Source organism: Heteronotia binoei, chromosome 8 (genome assembly GCF_032191835.1).
Source record: "Heteronotia binoei isolate CCM8104 ecotype False Entrance Well chromosome 8, APGP_CSIRO_Hbin_v1, whole genome shotgun sequence".
Taxonomy (NCBI): Eukaryota; Metazoa; Chordata; class Lepidosauria; order Squamata; family Gekkonidae; genus Heteronotia; species Heteronotia binoei.
In genome coordinates, this window is record NC_083230.1 from 66711977 (window position 1) to 66731736 (window position 19760).

Sequence of the window (19760 nt, forward strand, 5' to 3'; positions counted from 1 at the left end):
TATGGTTCATTAAGGAATGATCTGACTAGTAACTTTTAGTACTCTGAATAAAAACAAATTCATTTCTAACAGTTTATTTTTTTATGGTAGACTTCAGTTGTACTTTTCTTCTGAATTGAGACTGTTCATTTTCTCTAACTTCTTGTAAAATATTCCACAATTGGAATGTTTACCTTGGGCAGTTCTGTCTATAGCAATTCAAGGCTTTCCACAGCAGTATATGTGGCTATATCCTGTTAGTAGTATATTCCTTTTAATTGTTCATTTGTTCTTTTATTCCTTATCCATGGTAAATGTAAAAAGCCTTAGTTTCAAGACCAGTTTGCACATAGGAAAGAGACATATGGTTTCATGTTCCTCTTCTCTGTTCAATTAGTAATTCAGTTAGTTACTTCCTCTTTAACTTAGCAAAAGATACTTAGCAAAAAAAAAGAGTTTTTTGCTGTTCTAAACTCTCAAATGATGAGGGATGGAGAAATTTAATTAGTAATCATGACTGTGTGTAAGTGAAGCAGAATGTAATTATATCTGCTATTTCTGTGCTGTCACAATTTCCTTCTATAAGAATGAAATCTTAAAACAAACTGGGTCTTAAGAGTTAATCCAAGTGGGTGCCACTGTTCCTAAACAATGACAAAGTTATTTATGTTGTTTTCTTGTAGATTTGCCAACTATGTAGACTTCAATCCAGATGGTACATGCATAGCTTGTGCAGGTTCTGATCACACAGTAAAGATATGGGACATTCGAACAAACAAGTTATTGCAAAATCATCAAGGTAAACTGTTCATGCAGCTCAGGATTACAAAACCTCTTTGTAATTTCTTTACAAGCTGATAAGGTATAAGGTTAAAACTGTAGGAAGCTCCCCTTTCAGATATTCCGTTTACCATGAATTCAGACGGTAGCTTTGTGTGTGTGTTATATGCTATCAAATTGTGTCTGACATATGGCAACCTTATGAAATAATGACCATCAAAATGTCCTATCTTAACAACCTTGCTCTTGTAAACTGAAAGCTTTAACTTCCTTTATTGTGATTCCATCTCATGTTGGGTCTTCCTGTTTTTCTACTACCTTTAGATTTTCCTAGTGTTATTGTCTTTTCCAGCAAGTCTTATCTTCTCAGACTGAGAGCCAGTTTGATGTAGTGGCTAAGTTTGCAGTAGAGAGCTTATCTGGGAGAACCAGGTTTGATTCCTCATTCCTCCACATGCAACTGCTGGAGTGATCTTGGGTCAGTCATAGCTCTCTCAGAGCTGTTCTGCTCAAGAGCAGTTTCTGTCAGAGCTCTCAGCCTCACCTATCACACAGGGTGTCTGTTGTGAGGAAGGGAAGGAAAAGGTGATTGTAAGCTGCTCTCCCTCTGAGATGGAGGACATCTTGTGGGTGATTCCCATCCTATGTTTAGGGAGGCAGGAACAAATTTCTTCACTTCCTGTTCCTGGTGGGAGTCAACTTCAGTAGGGAGATCAGCTAGGCTAGGCTTTGCCTATTTTCAGGCCTCATTCTGAGCAGGAGCTTATCGGTGCGTGTGTGTGCAGAGTGAGGAACAGAGATATGTACAATAGTGAGCTCCGGTAAGAAGGTGAGCTACACACCAGCACCTAGTATTAAAACAGTGTATTTACAGAATATATACAAAGTAACTAGTGCAGTGACAAACACAGATCTGAGCAACAAAGTGCTCCGCCAGCATCACCTCTCGAGTGAGAGAACTATACACAGGCAATGCAGTCCTTATATATGTAAATCAGCCAATCAAGGCAGTCCATATTCTTGCTGACTCCAGCAGGTACTTTCCCTTCGTCATTGTCCAGCCAGAACCGGCTTGCTGACAAGGTTGCTCTGACCTGATCTGTCAGATAGATCCACCTGCTGGCTTGTTGCTCCTGTCATGCTGTGTAAAGGAGGACTCCACACACACCGACACACCTCCTAGTCCGACATATTCAGGCATTTCACAACTCTTACAACTTTTACAATGTTTACACTGTTCATTCACATGCAACTACGTTGTTCACCAGTCAGCAGTATTTCCATCATACTTTTAGCACTTTGTCATTTTCCCCTTTCAACCCAGGTACTCATTTTCATCATAGTCCTGGTCTGACATTGAGTTCTGATGCTTTGTCTCAGACTCCCTTTGTCGTGCCTCATGCTCTGAGCACCAAGCCTGCCATGCTGCTGCTTTCTTCTTTAACATCTCTTTAAACCCTTCAGGCTCAGGCTGTCATGCCCGCTCCTGACCCAGCCCCTGCTAGCTCAGAGCAGGCGCCTTTAACAGCTCTGGACGTAAGTCCTGAGGAGGCAAGTCGGCAGCAGGAGCCACCTGGAATTGATCAGGCCACGCCGGGCCCCAGCTCATCCCCTCCTGAATCTCCACCACCTGTTAGCCGGCTCCGTGAAAGGAGACGGCAGGAGATAAGAAACAGGAGAAGCGAAGCACGCATGAGGGGGAGGAGAGATCTAAGCCTGGCATACTAATGGGTTAACAAGCCAGCACAGTATATCTGCAACCCTGGCCTTTTGGCAAACTGTGCTGGCAACGAACGATCCTCCTGGAACGTGACCGCGCTCTGCACCCTCGTGACTTCTGTGAGAACCCGCGTATTTCTGACCCGGCTTGGACCTTGGACTTCGGAACTCTGGACTGTGACTCTGCTCTGTGGACTTGTTTTGGTATTTCGGCTTCGTTCGTATCTATTCTCTCCGGTTACCAGACCCTCAGCATTCCTGTGTTTACGCTTCCTGCTTTATCCCTCGGCTCAGACTGATTTATGGTTTTGACTAATTGGACTGTTTGAGATAACTTCTGTGCTGCTACTTGAAAACCTCAGCCGGCTGCAAAAGTTCTGGCTGACTGCCGGGACGCTAGCAGCCGCCGTTTCCTACCCCAGGCTCGAGTCACGACACAGGCACAGTAACCAGCGTTATTTCTGGACACCTATATCTCACAGGAGGAATGCCTTTCGTTACTCTAGAGGACACCCGTGGCCCCTCACTTGTACTGGGCTCACTTACACTGGGTTCACTCCCTCTAGGCTCACTCGTTGCCACCTCCTGGGCTGGAGATTGTGGCAATACCACCTCCTGAGCTGGAGGTCCTGACGGTACCACCTCCTGATTTGGAGGTTCTGACGATACCACCTCCCAACCTGGAGATCTTGGCTCTTGTTTTATCTCCTTTTGCTCTGCCCCAGAACTGTTATCTGCACACGGCAGCAAAACAGTTGCACTCTCAGAGCCGTGTAGTTTTAGCCAGCTGCGCTGTTCATTAAAATTAGCAGAACGGCTGTAGGTGATTTTTGCCCTCTTATCACAAAACCGATAAGCTTTAGTTCCTGGCTCGTAGCCCAGGAAAGTCAGGCAAACCGCCCGGTCACCTCCCTTTCTTCTGTTCTTTAAGGGAATATTAACCCATGCCTGGGTACCAAATACCTTCAAGAACTTTATGTTAGGCAGCTCTCCATACAACCTTCTATAAGGTATATCACATGTAGCCCTAGTCCAAACTCTATTGTATGTATAGACTGTAGAATTCATGGCTTCTGCCCAATACACAAATGGTAGACTAGCATCCTCCAACATTGCATACATGAACCCCTGGAGGATGGCACCATGCCTCTCGGCTAGCCCATTTTCCTGTGGGGTTGCAGGGTTTGCTAGTCTCTGAGCAATCCCTCTGCTCTCTAGCCAATGTTTGAAGTTATTGGAGGTAAACTCTCCCCCACGGTCTGATTGAACGGCTTTTATCTTTAAGTCTAGCTGCCTTTCCACAGCTTTTGCCCACTGTGTGAAACATTTATACACATCCGACTTATGCTCCATTGCAAACACCCATGAGAACCTTGAGTGGTCGTCGGTTACCACTAAACAGAACCGTTTCCCCGAATGGCTCCCGGGAAAAGGGCCCAGGACATCTAGATGAAGCAGTTCTAGAGCCTGTTTAGTCTCCCTAGTGCTTTGCTTTGCCACAGCACAAGCCTTGCTTTTTGTCTTTTTACAGACCTGGCAGTCTAAAAAGCATTTACATGGTTTGACTTTCACATCTGGCATCATTTGCAGGGTTTTCTTTAGGGCGTGAAACCCACAGTGCCCCAGCCTACGATGAATTAGGTGGATACATCTGTCATGCACTGGCACGTTAGTGACCTGAGCTGCATGGATAGACTCACTTCTAATTACATACACATTCTCAGCCCTGATGCCAGTAGCCAGCAACTTCCCCCCACCTCCAAGAATTTCACAACATTCCTTTTTAAACAGTACCTCAAAGCCATCATCAATTAAAGTACTGACACTAAGTAAGTTTGATCTTAGAGTGGGAACACACAATACATTTTGGAACGTGCACCTTAACAAGGGAAAATTAACACTCCCAACACATTCCACAGCAGCAGACGACCCATCAGCTAATCGCACGTGGGAGAGATTGGGGCTTTCAATATCTTTCAGCAGGCTTTTCTCATAACAGAGATGACTTGTAGCACCGGAGTCTAAAATCCACTGCGACCCGGCACTTGCTGCTGCTGATGTGACCAGCTGGGCTTCCTCCTCACGGCTGCTTGTGGTCATCTGTCTCCGCTGCCCCTGATGACGTCGCCTCCCTGCCTCGGGACAGGCACGCAAGAGGTGCGATGCAGATCCACATCTGTAGCAACGCCTCACTGCCAACGCTCTTGGCTCCAACTCAGGCTTTGGCTGCCTGCCAGCAGCACAAACCGGCTCCTGCCTGGACACTTTCCCAGACACTCCTGCAGACACACGCTCACCAGCCGACACTCCTGGATGGATTACAGCTGCAATTCACTCCTGGAAATCATAAAGATGCGCACACACATACTCCATGGTTAGTGCAGCCACGTCCACCATCTCCAACGAGGTAATGAGCGGCGAGAACTCCGGCGATAGAGATGATAACAGTATGTACACCGTATCATCATCAGCAATAGTCTTACCCCGGGTCTCAAGTTCAACAAAACAGTCTGTTAAGTTTTTGATGTGCTGCCTTCACGCACCCTCCAGCCGGCATCAGCGTGCGGAACATCTTGCGCGTCAAGGCCATTAGGGAGCCTGCAGTAGTTCTAATGTACACACCACTGAGTGCATCCCACGCAGCCTTCACAGAGTCCTTGCCACGCACATAGATAAGTTGGTCATCTCCAACAGCCAGCACTATATTAGCAAGTGCTTTTTCAGCCAACACAGTCTCGGCTGGAGATAATGCAGCAGGGCGATTACTCACGTATAGCCACCGACCCTCACGCTTCAGGAAGTGCTCCATCCTCAGGCTCCATACTGTGTAGTTGGCAGACGTGAGTTTCTCCACGGCCACGGCAAGCTGTTGCTGAGCCATCTCACCGACTCCTCCAGACAGCTGGCTGCTGTCCTCCCCCTCGCTCTCAGAGAGAGATAGCTGGAAATCTTCGTCTTTGTCCTCCACGGCGTCTCTCGCCTCCAGCTCCTCCACAACGTCCGGAAAGCTCTCAACACTCCTCTGCGCAGCGGAACCACGCTGGGCCCATAACCCTATCGTTGCGTGTGTGTGCAGAGTGAGGAACAGAGATATGTACAATAGTGAGCTCCGGTAAGAAGGTGAGCCACACACCAGCACCTAGTATTAAAACAGTGTATTTACAGAATATATACAAAGTAACTAGTGCAGTGACAAAACACAGATCTGAGCAACAAAGTGCTCCGCCAGCATCACCTCTCGAGTGAGAGAACTATACACAGGCAATGCAGTCCTTATATATGTACATCAGCCAATCAAGGCAGTCCATATTCTTGCTGACTCCAGCAGGTACTTTCCCTTCGTCATTGTCCAGCCAGAACCGGCTTGCTGACAAGGTTGCTCTGACCTGATCTGTCAGATAGATCCACCTGCTGGCTTGTTGCTCCTGTCATGCTGTGTATAGGAGGACTCCACACACCCCGACAGAGCTCACAGGAGCAGAGCTCCAGAACCTCTGCATTTTATTATAACCCCCCACACTTGATTTTGGGCTCCATTGTTCAACCCCTTTGTGAGAATTTTGCTGAACTCTTAAGATTTGACTAACTTTCTAATATTTTCTCCCACAAAAAAATGGGAAAATAACCCAAACGTATCAAGCAGACAGATCTTTCCTAGGTTCTGCTGGTGAGAACTGTCCTCCCATGCCCTGCAGCAGCTGTTTTCTTTTTGCCTCAGAGTAAAAAAGCACAGCGACACTAGAGATTTATGAGACTTGCCACTCAAAAGCCTTTTGGGGCTGACTTCACAGTCACAGTACCTTTATTGGCATAATATTTGGGGCTGACTTAATGGTGCAAAGGGCAGCAACATTTCTTTATTGACTGGGGAGCGAGAGGCTCTGTACATCGACCAGCATTGTGGAGCGGAAGACCCTGTAGTGGCTTGTTGCGGACTCCTCAACGAGCCAGCCATTAGGTGGCAAAAATCTGAAAGGGGCCAAAGGCCAATGCAGTGCTGCAGGAATCTTTACTCTCAGCTGGAGAGGAGGCAGTGTGCTCCAGAATTGGTGACAAGCAAAGCTAAGCCAGCAGCACATATACAGGCGAATGGGAGCAGCACCACAGATGGCTCAGAGAGGTAACCAATGCAGATGCAGGTTGCTGTCTCTTCCCTCCTATCTTTTCTCTTTCTGGAGAGTACCATAAGGGAACAGATTTTAAAGGTTAACAGGGAAAGTAAAAAGCAACATGCTGGGCCCAGTTCTTCTCCTCTTCCCCTCCCCCCCACAGGTCTACAGTATATAGAAAGGCTGACTGGCTGACTATAACTACCTAGCAGCAAATGGTGCCACAAAAAAGAGGGAGAAAGAGCCTTCTCAGGAAAGGGGGGAAGACTTTTCTGATGAGTGCAGTGGCAAGGAAGAGGGAGACTTTATATCAGAGGAGGAGGGGATTGATCTTGAAGTGTCAGAAATACCTCTGAGGTTCTTGAAGAGTGATGTCTCTCTGTATCTGCTGGCCAAAAACACTGTCTCTCCTGGATTTCCAGGAGGAGTCAGATGTTAAAGGAGATTGTGAGGACAACCGCAGGAATTTTTTTAAAAAGGGAAACGAGTTTTTCCAAAAGAGTCCTCTTATGAGAAAGTTTATCCCTTTCCAGAGTATTTTGAGAGACAGTTGTGAGCAGAGTGAACAATGTCCTTGACAAACAAATAATACCCAGGCTTTGTTTTAAAAAAAGAAAAAAGCTTTGTGCTTTCTCATTTTTTACTATCCAGTCTGTAAGGAAATGCCCCTAATTTCCAGAACATTGTAGTCACCCGTCTGGGTGCCAGAGTGCCTGGAGACAGAGCTCTCACACATCTGACAGAAGGACGTAGGTTTGCATAATGGAAAGGACTTGTGACTACTAACAGCCACACTGCTACAGCAGCGCTCCGTGTTCCGGGAAGAGCGCCAGCAACGCCATCTCTATCTTGAAGCGGAAGAAAAGCGTGCCGTTAGGAGCTATCCAGACCAAGTGGTTTTCAGCCTTGACCATAGAATCCACTTTGGGAGGCTAACACCAGCTATTTTCCAGCAGTACCAAGACTCCATTTCAGGACAGCGGGAGGCACACGTACACAACAGATGTGAGCCACCCATGGAACCATCAAGCTTATCCAGGCATGGATCCTGCCAGACCACCCAAGCCTTTGTCCAACGAAACCCAAGACAAAGACTGGTGCCAAGAAGAAGACTAAAGAAGAGGACGACCATCTTCTGCCAGAGCAAAGTTCCTTTGTGTAAACCGGGTGTTACCTAGGCAATGATTTGGTTTTCTATTGTCACCCTTTTAGATAGTCTTAAGCATCTCCCCACCCAGCAATCTCTCCTATTCTTCTCCCCAACTATCATTTTGGAGCCTCACCCTGGTCCATTGCAACCTGAAAGTTCAACCAGGTATCCCTGGACCAAGCTTGTTCGTTGGTCAGTCATGGGCACCCAATTAGGGGCCACCGATTAACTAGGCTATTGGCTACTGCAGCCCTTATGGTCACTGCCCTTATGGTGACCAGCCCTTATGGTCACTGCAGAGCCTCCCCTTTCTCCTCCCTCGTACCTCCCATCCCCTGAGGGTCTAAGGTAGCCTATTTAACCTCTGACCCAACTCCACTCAGGTGTGAATCTAGCAGTACCCTATCTCCGCTGTCTAGATCCATCCCCGATTCTTGGCCAGTTGAGGGTCCCATTTCCCCCATCCTCTATCGTCGCCATTAGAGCCTTCTTAAAGACTACGATTGGTAATTATCACCCTGTTAGTCCACCCCTGTGTTGTCTCCATCTCTCTCTCTATTTTTCTTAGGACTGTATGAATGATTTTATGAGTATTTTATCTTGTATGTAAGCCTATATTTTTCTGGAATAAATTTTAATTGTTTTACTTAATTAGAGTCCCTAATATTTTTAAGCATTAATTTCTGGACGTGGACTCCTGTATACACAAGTAAAAGATCCTGATTAAGCCAGCTGCCCACCTGACAATTCCCCATCCTCGTTTTGAGGGCATTTTGGCTTACAAGTCCTTCCAGTTTCCTTTTGTTGACGTTATACAGATAGCAATACAAACCTATGAGTTGGTTTGGACAACATCAAGGACAATCTGGACAGAATAAGCTGAATTCACCCTCAGAAGAGCATATGAAGGTTCTTCCATTGCTGTAAGGGCATCTGCCATGTCATCCATGGTTGCACCTGCCACTATAGTTTTGGAAGTATAAAACTGGTTCTCTTCTGCTGGATGATAACCAACATTTTATTGGAGGAAGCTAACAGTTTTAGAAGCGGTGTCTTTCTTACAGGTTCTACTCTGGACACTATGGTATTTTCATCTAGGGCTATTTTCTCAGCAGCAGCCCCTTGATGCACACTGTGGTTGAGGGTCTGGTTTGCTGACTACCACTCAAAACAACGTTGTCTCAGTATATTCCGTCTATGGGGAGAGACCTTTTGGGGAGTCAAGAGAGAAGATCCTGGTAGAAACCAGAGATACGAAGAAGGTACTTCCTAAGTCAATACGTTGGCCTTATATGAAGGCATTTTCCTCTTCCTCTTTTCTTGCACACAACATACCCTTTCTAGATTTTGTCAAGACAACTGATGCTCTTCCTAGGGGCCCAACAACCAGCTATTTTGGAGGGGTAGTTTCAATAACTGGCTCAACAAGCCTACAGGTAGTAAGCCACATTGCTCTGACAGAGATTCCAAGAATACCAAGGTATGACTATATGGACTTTCCAGTCAGTGTCCATCTGCTCCTCTTTCGACAGCAGAGGGAAAGTTCTCAGACAGCACCTGGGCAAAGAAATAGCTGCTGATTGTTACAGAGTAGAAATTTTCAATTTTCCTCCAGCATGTTTCATCAGGTCTCCATCTCACAGGGGCCCTCAGAATAGAAACTGAACCTTGGCAGCCACTGGAAATCAATGCCCAAAGAGTGGACATGGAATAATCCTCTGGGGTTTAATCCATATTGTTTCATTTTACCAAAGTGGTCTGGAGATTGGAGAGCCATTCTGGATTTTAAAATTCTTAAACAATTTGTCATGCCAAAACCCTTCAGAGTGGAGACTCCTTGATTGGTTGCAGAGCTCCTTCAACCTCAGGAACCTCCAGCTTCCACTGACTCAATGGAGGTTTACTTTCAGATTCCAGTTTTCTCAGGGGTCACAGGAAGTTTTTTCTTTTCTTCATTGAAGAGAAACACTTCCAAATCAGGGCACTTACTTCCCTCTGGCCTGATGTCAGCACCTCAGGTGTTCACCAAAGTGCTAGTGAAATAACATTATCAACTTGTGAGAAACTGGGTTAGTCTCATTTTCTAAAGGTCTCTGCTTTTCCTTGTCAATCTACAGAAGAGTTGTCTAACACCATCTTGTTGTTTAGAACACCTGAAGGTAATTATAGTATCTGCAGCAGCACAATTATTTTGTTATTTAATAAAATAAAAATAAAAGCCTGAAAGATCAAGTCATCGAGAGCAAGCTCTCTTCTCTAATGCAGCTGGCCAAGCTGCAGAGCCTTTTGATATCCACGATTGACACCATACAATGGGGGAGGTTCTATTCCAGACTACTCTAGATGTTTCTTTGATCCTATCAGGCTCTTATTTCACAGAAGTCAAGTCTTATCAATTTGTGTCCCAGTATTTGTGCAATGCAGCCTCTGTTGGAGAACCAAGACGTCAAACAGGCTTAACGGCAAGCATTTTTGGATTCCTCATTGCCTTCAGAATATTCACAGTTGCCAGCCTCAGCAGCTGGGGAGCTATGGTGTGAGATCAACCTGTTCAAGGCCAGTAGTTGGAAAAGGCATCGAGGCTTCCTGGAGCTGAGGGCAATCAGACTGGGCTACTTGCAGTTCTCCACCCAAATTGCAGGCTCTCACATTCTCATCTGGAGAGATAATATGTCCACCAAAGTCCACATCAACAAGCAGAGGGGTTCCAAATCTTCTGCTCAACACAGGGAAACATGCAGTCTGTTCCTGTGGTCCGAGATTCACCTGTGATCCATCAAGGTGGAACTTGTGATAGGGACAATCAACATTCAGATCGTCTGGTTGAGTTGTTGAGTCATCTGACGGGTAGTGGTCCCTCAACAAGATTTTCCAATAAATCAACCGCTTCGGACAACCAATGGTTGACTTCTCCAGCTTTCCAGCAAACACCAACTGGACCACTTCTACTTCAGATTATTCCATTGTAAAGCAGAGGCCTTGGATGCCCTTACGGTCCCCTGGCAGAGGAAACCAGTTTGCTCCCCCCGATCAACTAGAGAGCCAGTTTGGTGTAGTTGTTAAGTGTGTGGACTCTTATCTGGGAGAACCGGGTTTGATTCCCCACTCCTCCACTTGCAGCTGCTGTAAAGCTCTCTCAGCCCCACCTACCTCACAGGTGTCTGTTGTTGAGGGGGTGGGGAGGTAAAGGAGATTATGACTGCTCTGAGATTCAGAGTATAGGGCAGGATATAAATCCAATATCGTCTTCCTCTTCCTCCTCCAAAGATGTTCAATTGGATTTGGGATCTCAAGGTTCTAGTTGTGGTTCCTTATTGGTCAAGACACCCTTGCTTCGTGTCCTTTCGGGAGGTGTCAGTAGAAGATCCACTAACTCTTCCAGGTTCACAGGACATGTTACATGAGAGGCCAATTTGTCATCTTTGGCCAAGATGACACCGTTTGACTGCATGGAAGTGGAAAGGATGAAGCTTCTTCTCTTAGGATATTAGTCGCAAGTGACCAGCATCATCCTGATTTTACAAAGACAGTCTCCTACCAGGATTTACAATACCACCTGAAGGTCTTTGCTTGTGCTGCAGAAAATGACTCTATGAAATTCAAAACAAAGTCTATCCTCTTGTTTCTGCAGGATGGCTTATCATCCAGTTTAAAAACAGCTACATTGAAAAGACAGCTGGTAGTGTTGGCATCAGTCTGACCGTAAGTGTAGGGAGTGAGCATCTCATAGAAACATAGAGTTAGAATGGACTCCAGGGTCATCTAGTTTGACCCCCTACACAATGCAGGAACTTCAAATGCCTCTTCCTAAGTTCACAGTTGGAAGGGACCTCTAGAGTCATCTAGTCCAATCCCCTGCACAATGCAGGAAACTCACAAACACTTCCCCCTAAATTCACAGGATCTTCATCGCTGTCAGATGGCCATCTAGTGTCTGTTTAAAAACCTCCAAGGAAGGAGAGTCCACCACCTCCGGGGGAAGCCTGTTCCACTGAGGAACTGCTCTGTCAGGAAGTTCTTCCTAATGTTGAGCCAGAGACTCTTCTGATTTAATTTCAGCCCATTGGTCCTGGTCCTAAACATTCAAAACATTCTTAATTTCTGTGCTCCGACTGAGGGACTTCTTTTTCAGCCACCACAGACTCATAGTGGAGGCTTAACACTGTCTTGTCCACTCTAACCAGAGTCATTCTCAAAACCGTTGCTGAGGGTCCTCGCTTATCTGAGAATGAAAAGCATTTTCCTAGTTGCCATCATGTCAGACAGGAGAGTATTGGAATTGGATGCTCTTTCAGTAAAGTATCTCTTTATTTTTCAGAAGGAAGGGAGGTTCTGTGCACAAATCCAACCTTCAAACCAAAAGTTAATTCCACAATCTATAGATCACAGGAAATATGTTTACCAGCATTCTGTCCACATCCTTCTTATACGATGGAATGGGTATAGCATTCTCTTGACGATAGAAGAATGTTGAATTGTTATATTAAGGGGACCAAATACTTTTGCTGGATGGTCGCACTTTTTATTGATATTTCACCACCACACACAGGTAAAAAAATACCGAGTATAGCCATTAGCATCAGATATTGCATAGCAGAACCCTAAAGAAGACAAAACTACCTGTCCCAGTCAGTATTACAGCTCATTCCGTGTGTAGTTTTTGCTAGACAAGCCTCAGTTGATGAGGTGTGCAAGGTGGCCACCTGATCTTCCATATCCACACTCATTAGACATTACAAAATATCTAGGAGTTGGCTGAGGTAGTATTTTGACCAGGAAATCCCGCTACACATTCTGGAGAATGAAGGTGGCAACCACCCTTCCAATGCCTAGAGCAGGGGTGGGGAACATCCGGCCCGAGGGCTGTAAATGGCCCTTGAAATCACTTAGTCTGGCCCTCGGGGATTGCTGGGCTGAGCCGAGCCACATGGCAGCCTCCCTGGAGCCTAGCTGGCCGGCAAGGATTGTGGGGCCCAGCCGTGCTGTGCAGCAGCCTCCTCAGGGCCAGGCTGTCCAGAGGAATCATGGGGCCCAGCTGTGCTGCATGGCAGCCTCCCTGGCACCTGGCTGGGCAGCCTGGATTGCTGCGGAACCTGGAAAAGTCACTGTCACAGTTCAGGTAAGTTTCCCCCTCATTTCTTTATTTCCCTTTCTTTCAATTTCTTCCTTCCACTTCTTTGTTTTGCTTATTTCCCCTTTCTTCCCCCTTTCTTTATTTCTCTTTTTTCCCATTCCTTCCCCCCATTTCTTTATTTTCCTTTATTACCTTTTCTTCCCTCCATTTCATTTCCCTTTCTTCCCCCCATTTCTTTCTTTCCCTTTCTCCCTTCCTTCCTTAAGCCCTGGACCTAGACATCTGCCTAGGCAGTGGGTCGGGTGTGTGTGCCAAATTAGGCTCTCCCCCACATGACTTCAAATAGAAGAACAATTATTTAGATTAATTTTGCCAGTCTGAATTGTCCTCTTTCGGCGAAGCACTGTTTTGTTTGTTTGTTTGTTTAATTCAATTTTTAGCCTGCCCTTCCCGTAGGACAGGCTCAGGGCAGGTTACACCATAAAAACAATGGTAAAAACAATAAAAGTCCAGATCCAGCAGATCTTATAGCACTGGGATGGAATGAAGGGGGGGAGGCCAGTAACAAGTGACGTCCACTATCTCAGCTGAAAGCCTAGTGAAAGAGCTCTGTTTTACAGGCCCTGCAGAATTGGAGCAGATCCCACAGGACCTGGATCTCCAGGGGGAGCTCATTCCACCAGGCAGGGGCCAGGGCTGAAAAGGCCCTGACCCTCGTCGAGGCCAGATGGATATCTCTGGGGCCGGGTATTACCCAAAGTTGTTGGGTCGCTGATTGTAAAGACCTACAGGGCTCATACAGGGAGAGGTGGTCTCTAAGGTATGCTGGCCCCTGGCTGTATAGGGCTTTAAAGGTAAGTACCAACACCTTTTTAAAGTTGATAATTTTGTATGGCCCACAAATGTTGTTATAAATATCCGAATGGCCCTTGGCACAAAAAAGGTTCCCCACCCCTGGCCTAGAGACACTGCTTTAAGATGTCCCACAAGATGTCCTCCACCTCAGAGAGAGAATGACCATTGGATACTTACCATGAAGGGTCCTCCTCTGAGGACAGGAGGACATTTTGGTCCTCACAGGTCACCATTACCTTCCTCCTGTGTTTTGCAAACTGTGTCATGTATTGTAGTTAATACACAAATATCTATATATACACTCACCCACACTCACATTTTACCCTAAGTATCCTCTCTCTGTTTCCTCTGGTACTTACTTCCTGTAATTAGTTCTATCTGGGATTACTTGTTTTATTATTCAAGTTTATTGTTGACAGTTATCTTGTAGTAGTTAGAGCTTACTGCTGTTGGAGTTATCAAACTGAGGTTGAGGGTGACTCCCACCAGAAACAGGAGGTGAAGAAATTTGTTCCTGCTTCCCTAAACATAGAATGGGAATCACCCACAAGTTGTCCTCCTGTACTCAGAGGAGAAGGACCCTTCACAGTAAGTATCCATTGGTCATTCTTCGGGGAGTGAAGTGCGGGGTATAAATTCAGTCTCCTCCTCTTTCTCCTCCTGGTATGATTAAGGTACAATAGACTCAGTTTAGTCATTTTAGCATCTAGGGAAAATTCAGGTTTGGTTTAATCTAGAACCCACTTATTTGTCTTTTTGGCAATCTAGAGTATCCATAAAACTCCTCCAATACTACATTTCAAATGAATCAATTTTTTCCTGTCAGCTTCCTTCATTGTCCAACTTTTACATCCATACATAGTAGAAGAAGAATTGGTTTTTATACCCTGCTTTTCTCTACCTTTTAAGGAGACTCAAAGTGGCTTACAGTCTCCCCTTCCTTTTCCCACAACAGACACCTTGTGAGGGTACAAGGGACTGAAAGAGTTCTGAGAGAACTGTGACAGGCTTTATGTAGAGGAGTGAGGGAATCAAACAAAGTTCTCCAGGTTAGAGTCCACCACTCTTAACCACTACACCATGCTGGCTGCGGGGAATACCAAAGTGTGAATTATCCTGACCTTGGTCTCCAGCAACACTTCCTTCCAAGTCTTATTCTTCTTCTGATTTCTTGATTGCATTATCACTTTAGGGACAATTCAGGAGGGTAGCCATGTTGGTCTGCAATAGAAGAATTAGATTCAAGAGCACATTAGTGACCAACAACGTTTTCAGGGTATGAGTCAACGCTTCCTTTGTCTGGTGTCTTACAACAGATTTTTGTTACAACACACTTGGCTTCTTATGATTTGTGTTCACATGCATTAACTTTTCCATATCATACCTTCCTTCCTTCCTTTCTGATGCTTCCTTTTTCTGGAACTGCTCTCTTTTCTTTCATTTAGAATCTTTTACTCACCAGTTCCCATTTGCACAAGAAATCCTACATCATCCAAATATGACAGTCAGAGCAAACAAACAATCATCTTAAGGAGTGGACAATTTCTGTATCCATGTGTTCTGCCAAGATCACATCAAATAATGTATATGAAAACTTGCATGCAAATATGAGATCTAACAAAGTAAATGAATGTGCAAATTCAATTTGTGAGCTGTTATCTTGGCAAAAATAGGAAAGAAAATTATAGATTGGGCAAAATATGAACTTGCAGCCTCTTTTTTTGTCCTAAATTTAAGCCTGAATAAGAACATATGGTTTGAAACTGTGCTTCAGTATTTTAAAAGAGCGGTGCACCTGTTTGTGCAAAACCCTGCTTATGAACACATAGCCCTATTGTAGGTAGGAGGCTGACTCATGTAATTGTATTTTAAATGAGTATTCAGGCATCTGAGTCAGTTCTTTAAAGAATTTTTTTTAAAACAGTAGTTCTTTTGGCCTTTTTGTTGCAATGGTGTAACTTAATCAAGCACATCATTAGGTGAGCAGGAAAATGATGATTTCAACCTGCTGCAGATGAAGAATGGAATAATAAATATCCACAAAGAAAAGCGGCATTCTCCTGACCAGAGTGTGATACCAAAAAGTATTTGAAAGGGACTTAGTAGCAGCCTAACGATAACTGAGAATGCCTGTGAATCAGAATGACTAGAGACCATGCAAGTAGAAAATCACTAAGACAAGTGAAAAGCTGAAAGCAAAAAAGCTGTTGCTTATAAAATGGCTCAATTTAAGATGACTGTGGAGGATGTATGTTTTGTTTTTGGATCAAATTCTAATTAATTTTTTTCTATCAGTCCACAGAGCTGCCATTAATTGCACAGCTTTCCATCCTTCTGGTAATTATCTCATCACAGCCTCTAGTGATGGTACCGTTAAGATCATAGATCTTTTAGGAGGAAGACTCCTGTATACACTTCATGGACACGAGGTAGCATGCTGTTCGTTCTCATACCCTGTTCTTTGGCCTTGCTGTTAAGGGCTACGATGCATTACTTTCATGTACTGAGATAATGTCTGGGTGGGGAAATACAAATTTTCTTAGTTTGTTAACTCTGTGTGTGTGTGTTGGAAGCATACCAGATGGGCACTTTATAAATGCAACGTTTGTCTAGTATGTGAACCTTGCTGCCAAGAAAGCTGCTGCGGGCAGGAGCATGGATGTCCCAAAACCCCACAGCCATGTACATATTAGTACAGCCATTGTGCTCCAGAATCTATGGACACTACATGGTATCTATTTGTCTGAAACCATATGAAGAATTTTTTTACACTTACTCCTGACTTTCTTTGCAATTGAACCAAGCACTGGAATCTGTTTGCGCACAGTTCTTCTACATGTCTGCCCTCTCTGTGCATTTTCACAGTTGTGGGGTCAGTTTATTTTTCTTCCACACATGCCTTAAATAATATTTTCAAGAGAGGGTGTGCTTGTCATTGGTTGTCATTGCACCCCCCCATTTTAAAAAAAACTGACCCAAAATGTCGATATATATTGATACAGTGTTATAATGATAGCTTAAGCAATTTCTCTAATTTAGTAAAGGTTTAGTAAATAGCCTTTTATTAACACTTTGGTATTGCGTCAATCTAAACAACAAAGTATAACAAAAATGGAGGATGGCTGATAAAAGTTGAATTTTCTCTCTGAGAAGTGAAATGTTAAATTGATTATTGAACCTGCTGCTTGAAATGCTGTTTGGGAGTGAATAGGAAGAGTGTTATGTGCACATGTGTTGATAGTTCCTAACTGGCTCATTGGAGTTTTTAGGACTGAGCTCGGGGACACAGAGACAATAGGAAGTAGGATCCAAATCCTCACTTCCTAGGACCAGTTGCAAGCCCCCTGCTGGTTCAAATGATCCAATGGTGTCTTAGTGTGGGAATTTGACTTGTATATAAGTTGCCCTGTTGGCCCAGCCTTTAGTTTTAGTGTCCAGTGCAATGCTGTAATCACTAAGAGCTGTGATCATTATGCTACAAGCTTCTTCATGTATCGAACCCAGTATTTAACAGGTGTCATGCAAGAAAAGGCTAGGGAATCCAAGGTTAATGAGGGTGGAAGGACTGTATCTCTCAATACGTTTTCCAAAGGACATTACACTATACAGACCAGGGCTCATTTTGTAGCAGGAGCTCCTTTGCATATTAGGCCACACGCCCCTGATGTAGCCAGTCCTCCAAGAGCTTACAGTAGGCCTTATAATAAGAGCCCTGTAAGCTTTTGGAGGATTGGCTACATCAGGAGTGTGTGGCTTAATATGCAAAGGAGCTTCTGCTACAAAATGAGCTTGCCTGTTGGAACAATCTCCCAAGTGAGATCTGGGCCCTGCAGGACCTAATGCAGTTCCGTAGGGCCTGTAAAACAGATGTTTGCTTCTTTGCTTGTATTATTCCATCTGCATTGTTCCATCTAGTACTAATCTCGTCTGCCTGGCCCCTCTCAGTTACATCTAGCTATACACTCATAGGGATCCCTGGAGTAGATGTATTATCAGTGCCATTAATAGTAATTACCAGTCATATAAATTGTGATATTGATTTTAAATTGTACTATGTTTTAATTATTAGTATTATGTTGTGCTTGTGCTGTTGTAACCTGACCTGAGCCTGCTTGCAGGGGAGGGTGGGCTAAAAGTCAAATAAAATTAACATTTAAAAAAGAATGTACAAGAAAGAAAACAGTTGATTTTTATCTGTTTTCCTCCCCCAGGGACCTGTACTCTCTGTAGCCTTTGCAAAAGGTGGGGAAACATTTGCCTCTACTGGCGTAGACACACAGGTGTGTTCAAACTTGGGTTCTTTTTAGGGGATATGAGGGTCAAAATACTTTTAATAAATTTTAAAAAACCTACAATTCTTCAGAATTTTTACAAAGATGACTTCACTTTAGTTATCTTTTCTTTCTCAAAAGTCTTGGTAGAATTATAATTTGAACTTTTTTTTGCATGTTTTGAATTCTTGCTACATAATTAGTTTATTATATTTTTCTAGCTAATAGATTCAATGTGCTTGAAGTAACATATACCCTGACTAAATAAAGTGATTATGTTATTTCAGCTCACTAAATATACATCTATGACTTGTTACAGGTGTTGTTGTGGAAGACTAATTTTGATGTAATTGAGTATAAAAAAGTTCTTAAAAAGCACATGCGGAGGATGCATACCAACGAACCCCCTCATTTGCTTGATATTTACCCACGATCTCCTCATCGCCATGATGTAAAACCACAGTCAGTTGAGGTAAACTATTATCAATATATCTAATTCTGAAAAAGGCCAAATCTGAGAATACTTAAATCTGAGACTGGAACACAAACAAGACAGGAATTTCTGCAAACCTTAAAAACACCTCAGTTTTTCAGAAAAATCTGGTATCTTATAAAACGTAATACACTAAGGCAGGGGTGGCCAACGGTAGCTCTCCAGATGTTTTTTGCCTACAACTCCCATCAGCCCCAGCCATTGGCCATGCTGGCTGGGGCTGATGGGAGTTGTAGGCAAAAAACTTCTGGAGAGCTACCGTTGGCCACCCCTGCATTAAGGGATTTAAAAAACCCGAAATGATAAATGGAACTCCTGTAGATTTAATAAATGAATATATTCAGTGGCTGTTTGTAGGCAACCACAACAGCTTTCACTGCATTTCAAGACTTGGTTTCTGTCAGTAAAAGGGCAGAGGGTAAGCAGTTTCCAGGGGTTTTTTTGGCCTTTGGGAGCCAGTCCCGGCAATCACTGGGCCAGGATGCTTGATGCTGTGTGACTTGCATGACTCACCCAGGCCCAGCTGCTTGCTTCTGGCCAACATCAGCCACCTAATAAAAGCCAATGTGGTATAGTGGTTAGAGTTTCAGATTAGAATCTGGGAGACCCACAAACAAATCATCACTCTGTCCTGGAAGCTTGTTAGGTGGCATTGGTTCGGTCATACACTCTCTGCCTAACATTCCTTACATGGTTGCTGTTAGAATAAAATGGAGGAGAGAATGCTTTATGTTCATTGTGGAGAAAGTCAGGGTATAAATGACTTAAACACATAGTAAATACAGCTGAAGATGGGGGGGGCAGATAAAATAGATTTGTTGGTTGGTGGGAAGGAGAAAATGAGGCAAGGAAAGGTTACCAGGAGGAGGGAAAGAGAAAGTAGCATGGAGAATGAACTAATGGGAGAAATGAGGTTCCCTCCACAAGTCCTTATGGGTTCCCCAACTGGGACCATAATTTTCCCAGGTAGAAGCTGCCAGGCATAGAGAAGAGTGGGGGAACTGAAGGTGGGGGCATATAAAATTGGGTTGGCTGATGGATGGGAAGGAGAGAAGGAAGGTCAAAAAGAGGCGAGGCTATGGAGGCTTTTAAGGAAGAGAAAGACATAGTTCAAGAACATTTCAGAGAGCTCTAAGAGCAGAGAATAAGTGCTATAAGGGTGAGGTTTGGCTTTCTAAGCAGCTGGGGAAGTTGCTGAGAATTTCTGAGTTTGTGTGACTGCTGAAAATTCTGAGTTTGTGGTTGCTGGGGAACTGTTGTCTGTTTGGTTTGAGTGGGCTGAAGGTGATTGAAGGAGAGCCAGTTTGGTGTAGTGGTTAGGTGTGCAGAC

The 19760-nt window shown here is 44.3% G+C and overlaps 1 protein-coding gene across 1 annotated transcript in view; it reads left to right on the forward strand.

Annotated features, from left to right (window-relative positions):
- POC1B (POC1 centriolar protein B) overlaps positions 1-19760 on the forward strand; it is a 56854-nt gene that overhangs the window by 11776 nt on the left and 25318 nt on the right. The window contains exons 6-9 of the mRNA XM_060245161.1: positions 663-778; positions 15962-16095; positions 17878-17946; positions 18257-18409. Of these exons, the coding sequence (XP_060101144.1) occupies positions 663-778; positions 15962-16095; positions 17878-17946; positions 18257-18409 (472 nt within the window). The remainder of the gene's footprint in view (positions 1-662; positions 779-15961; positions 16096-17877; positions 17947-18256; positions 18410-19760) is intronic.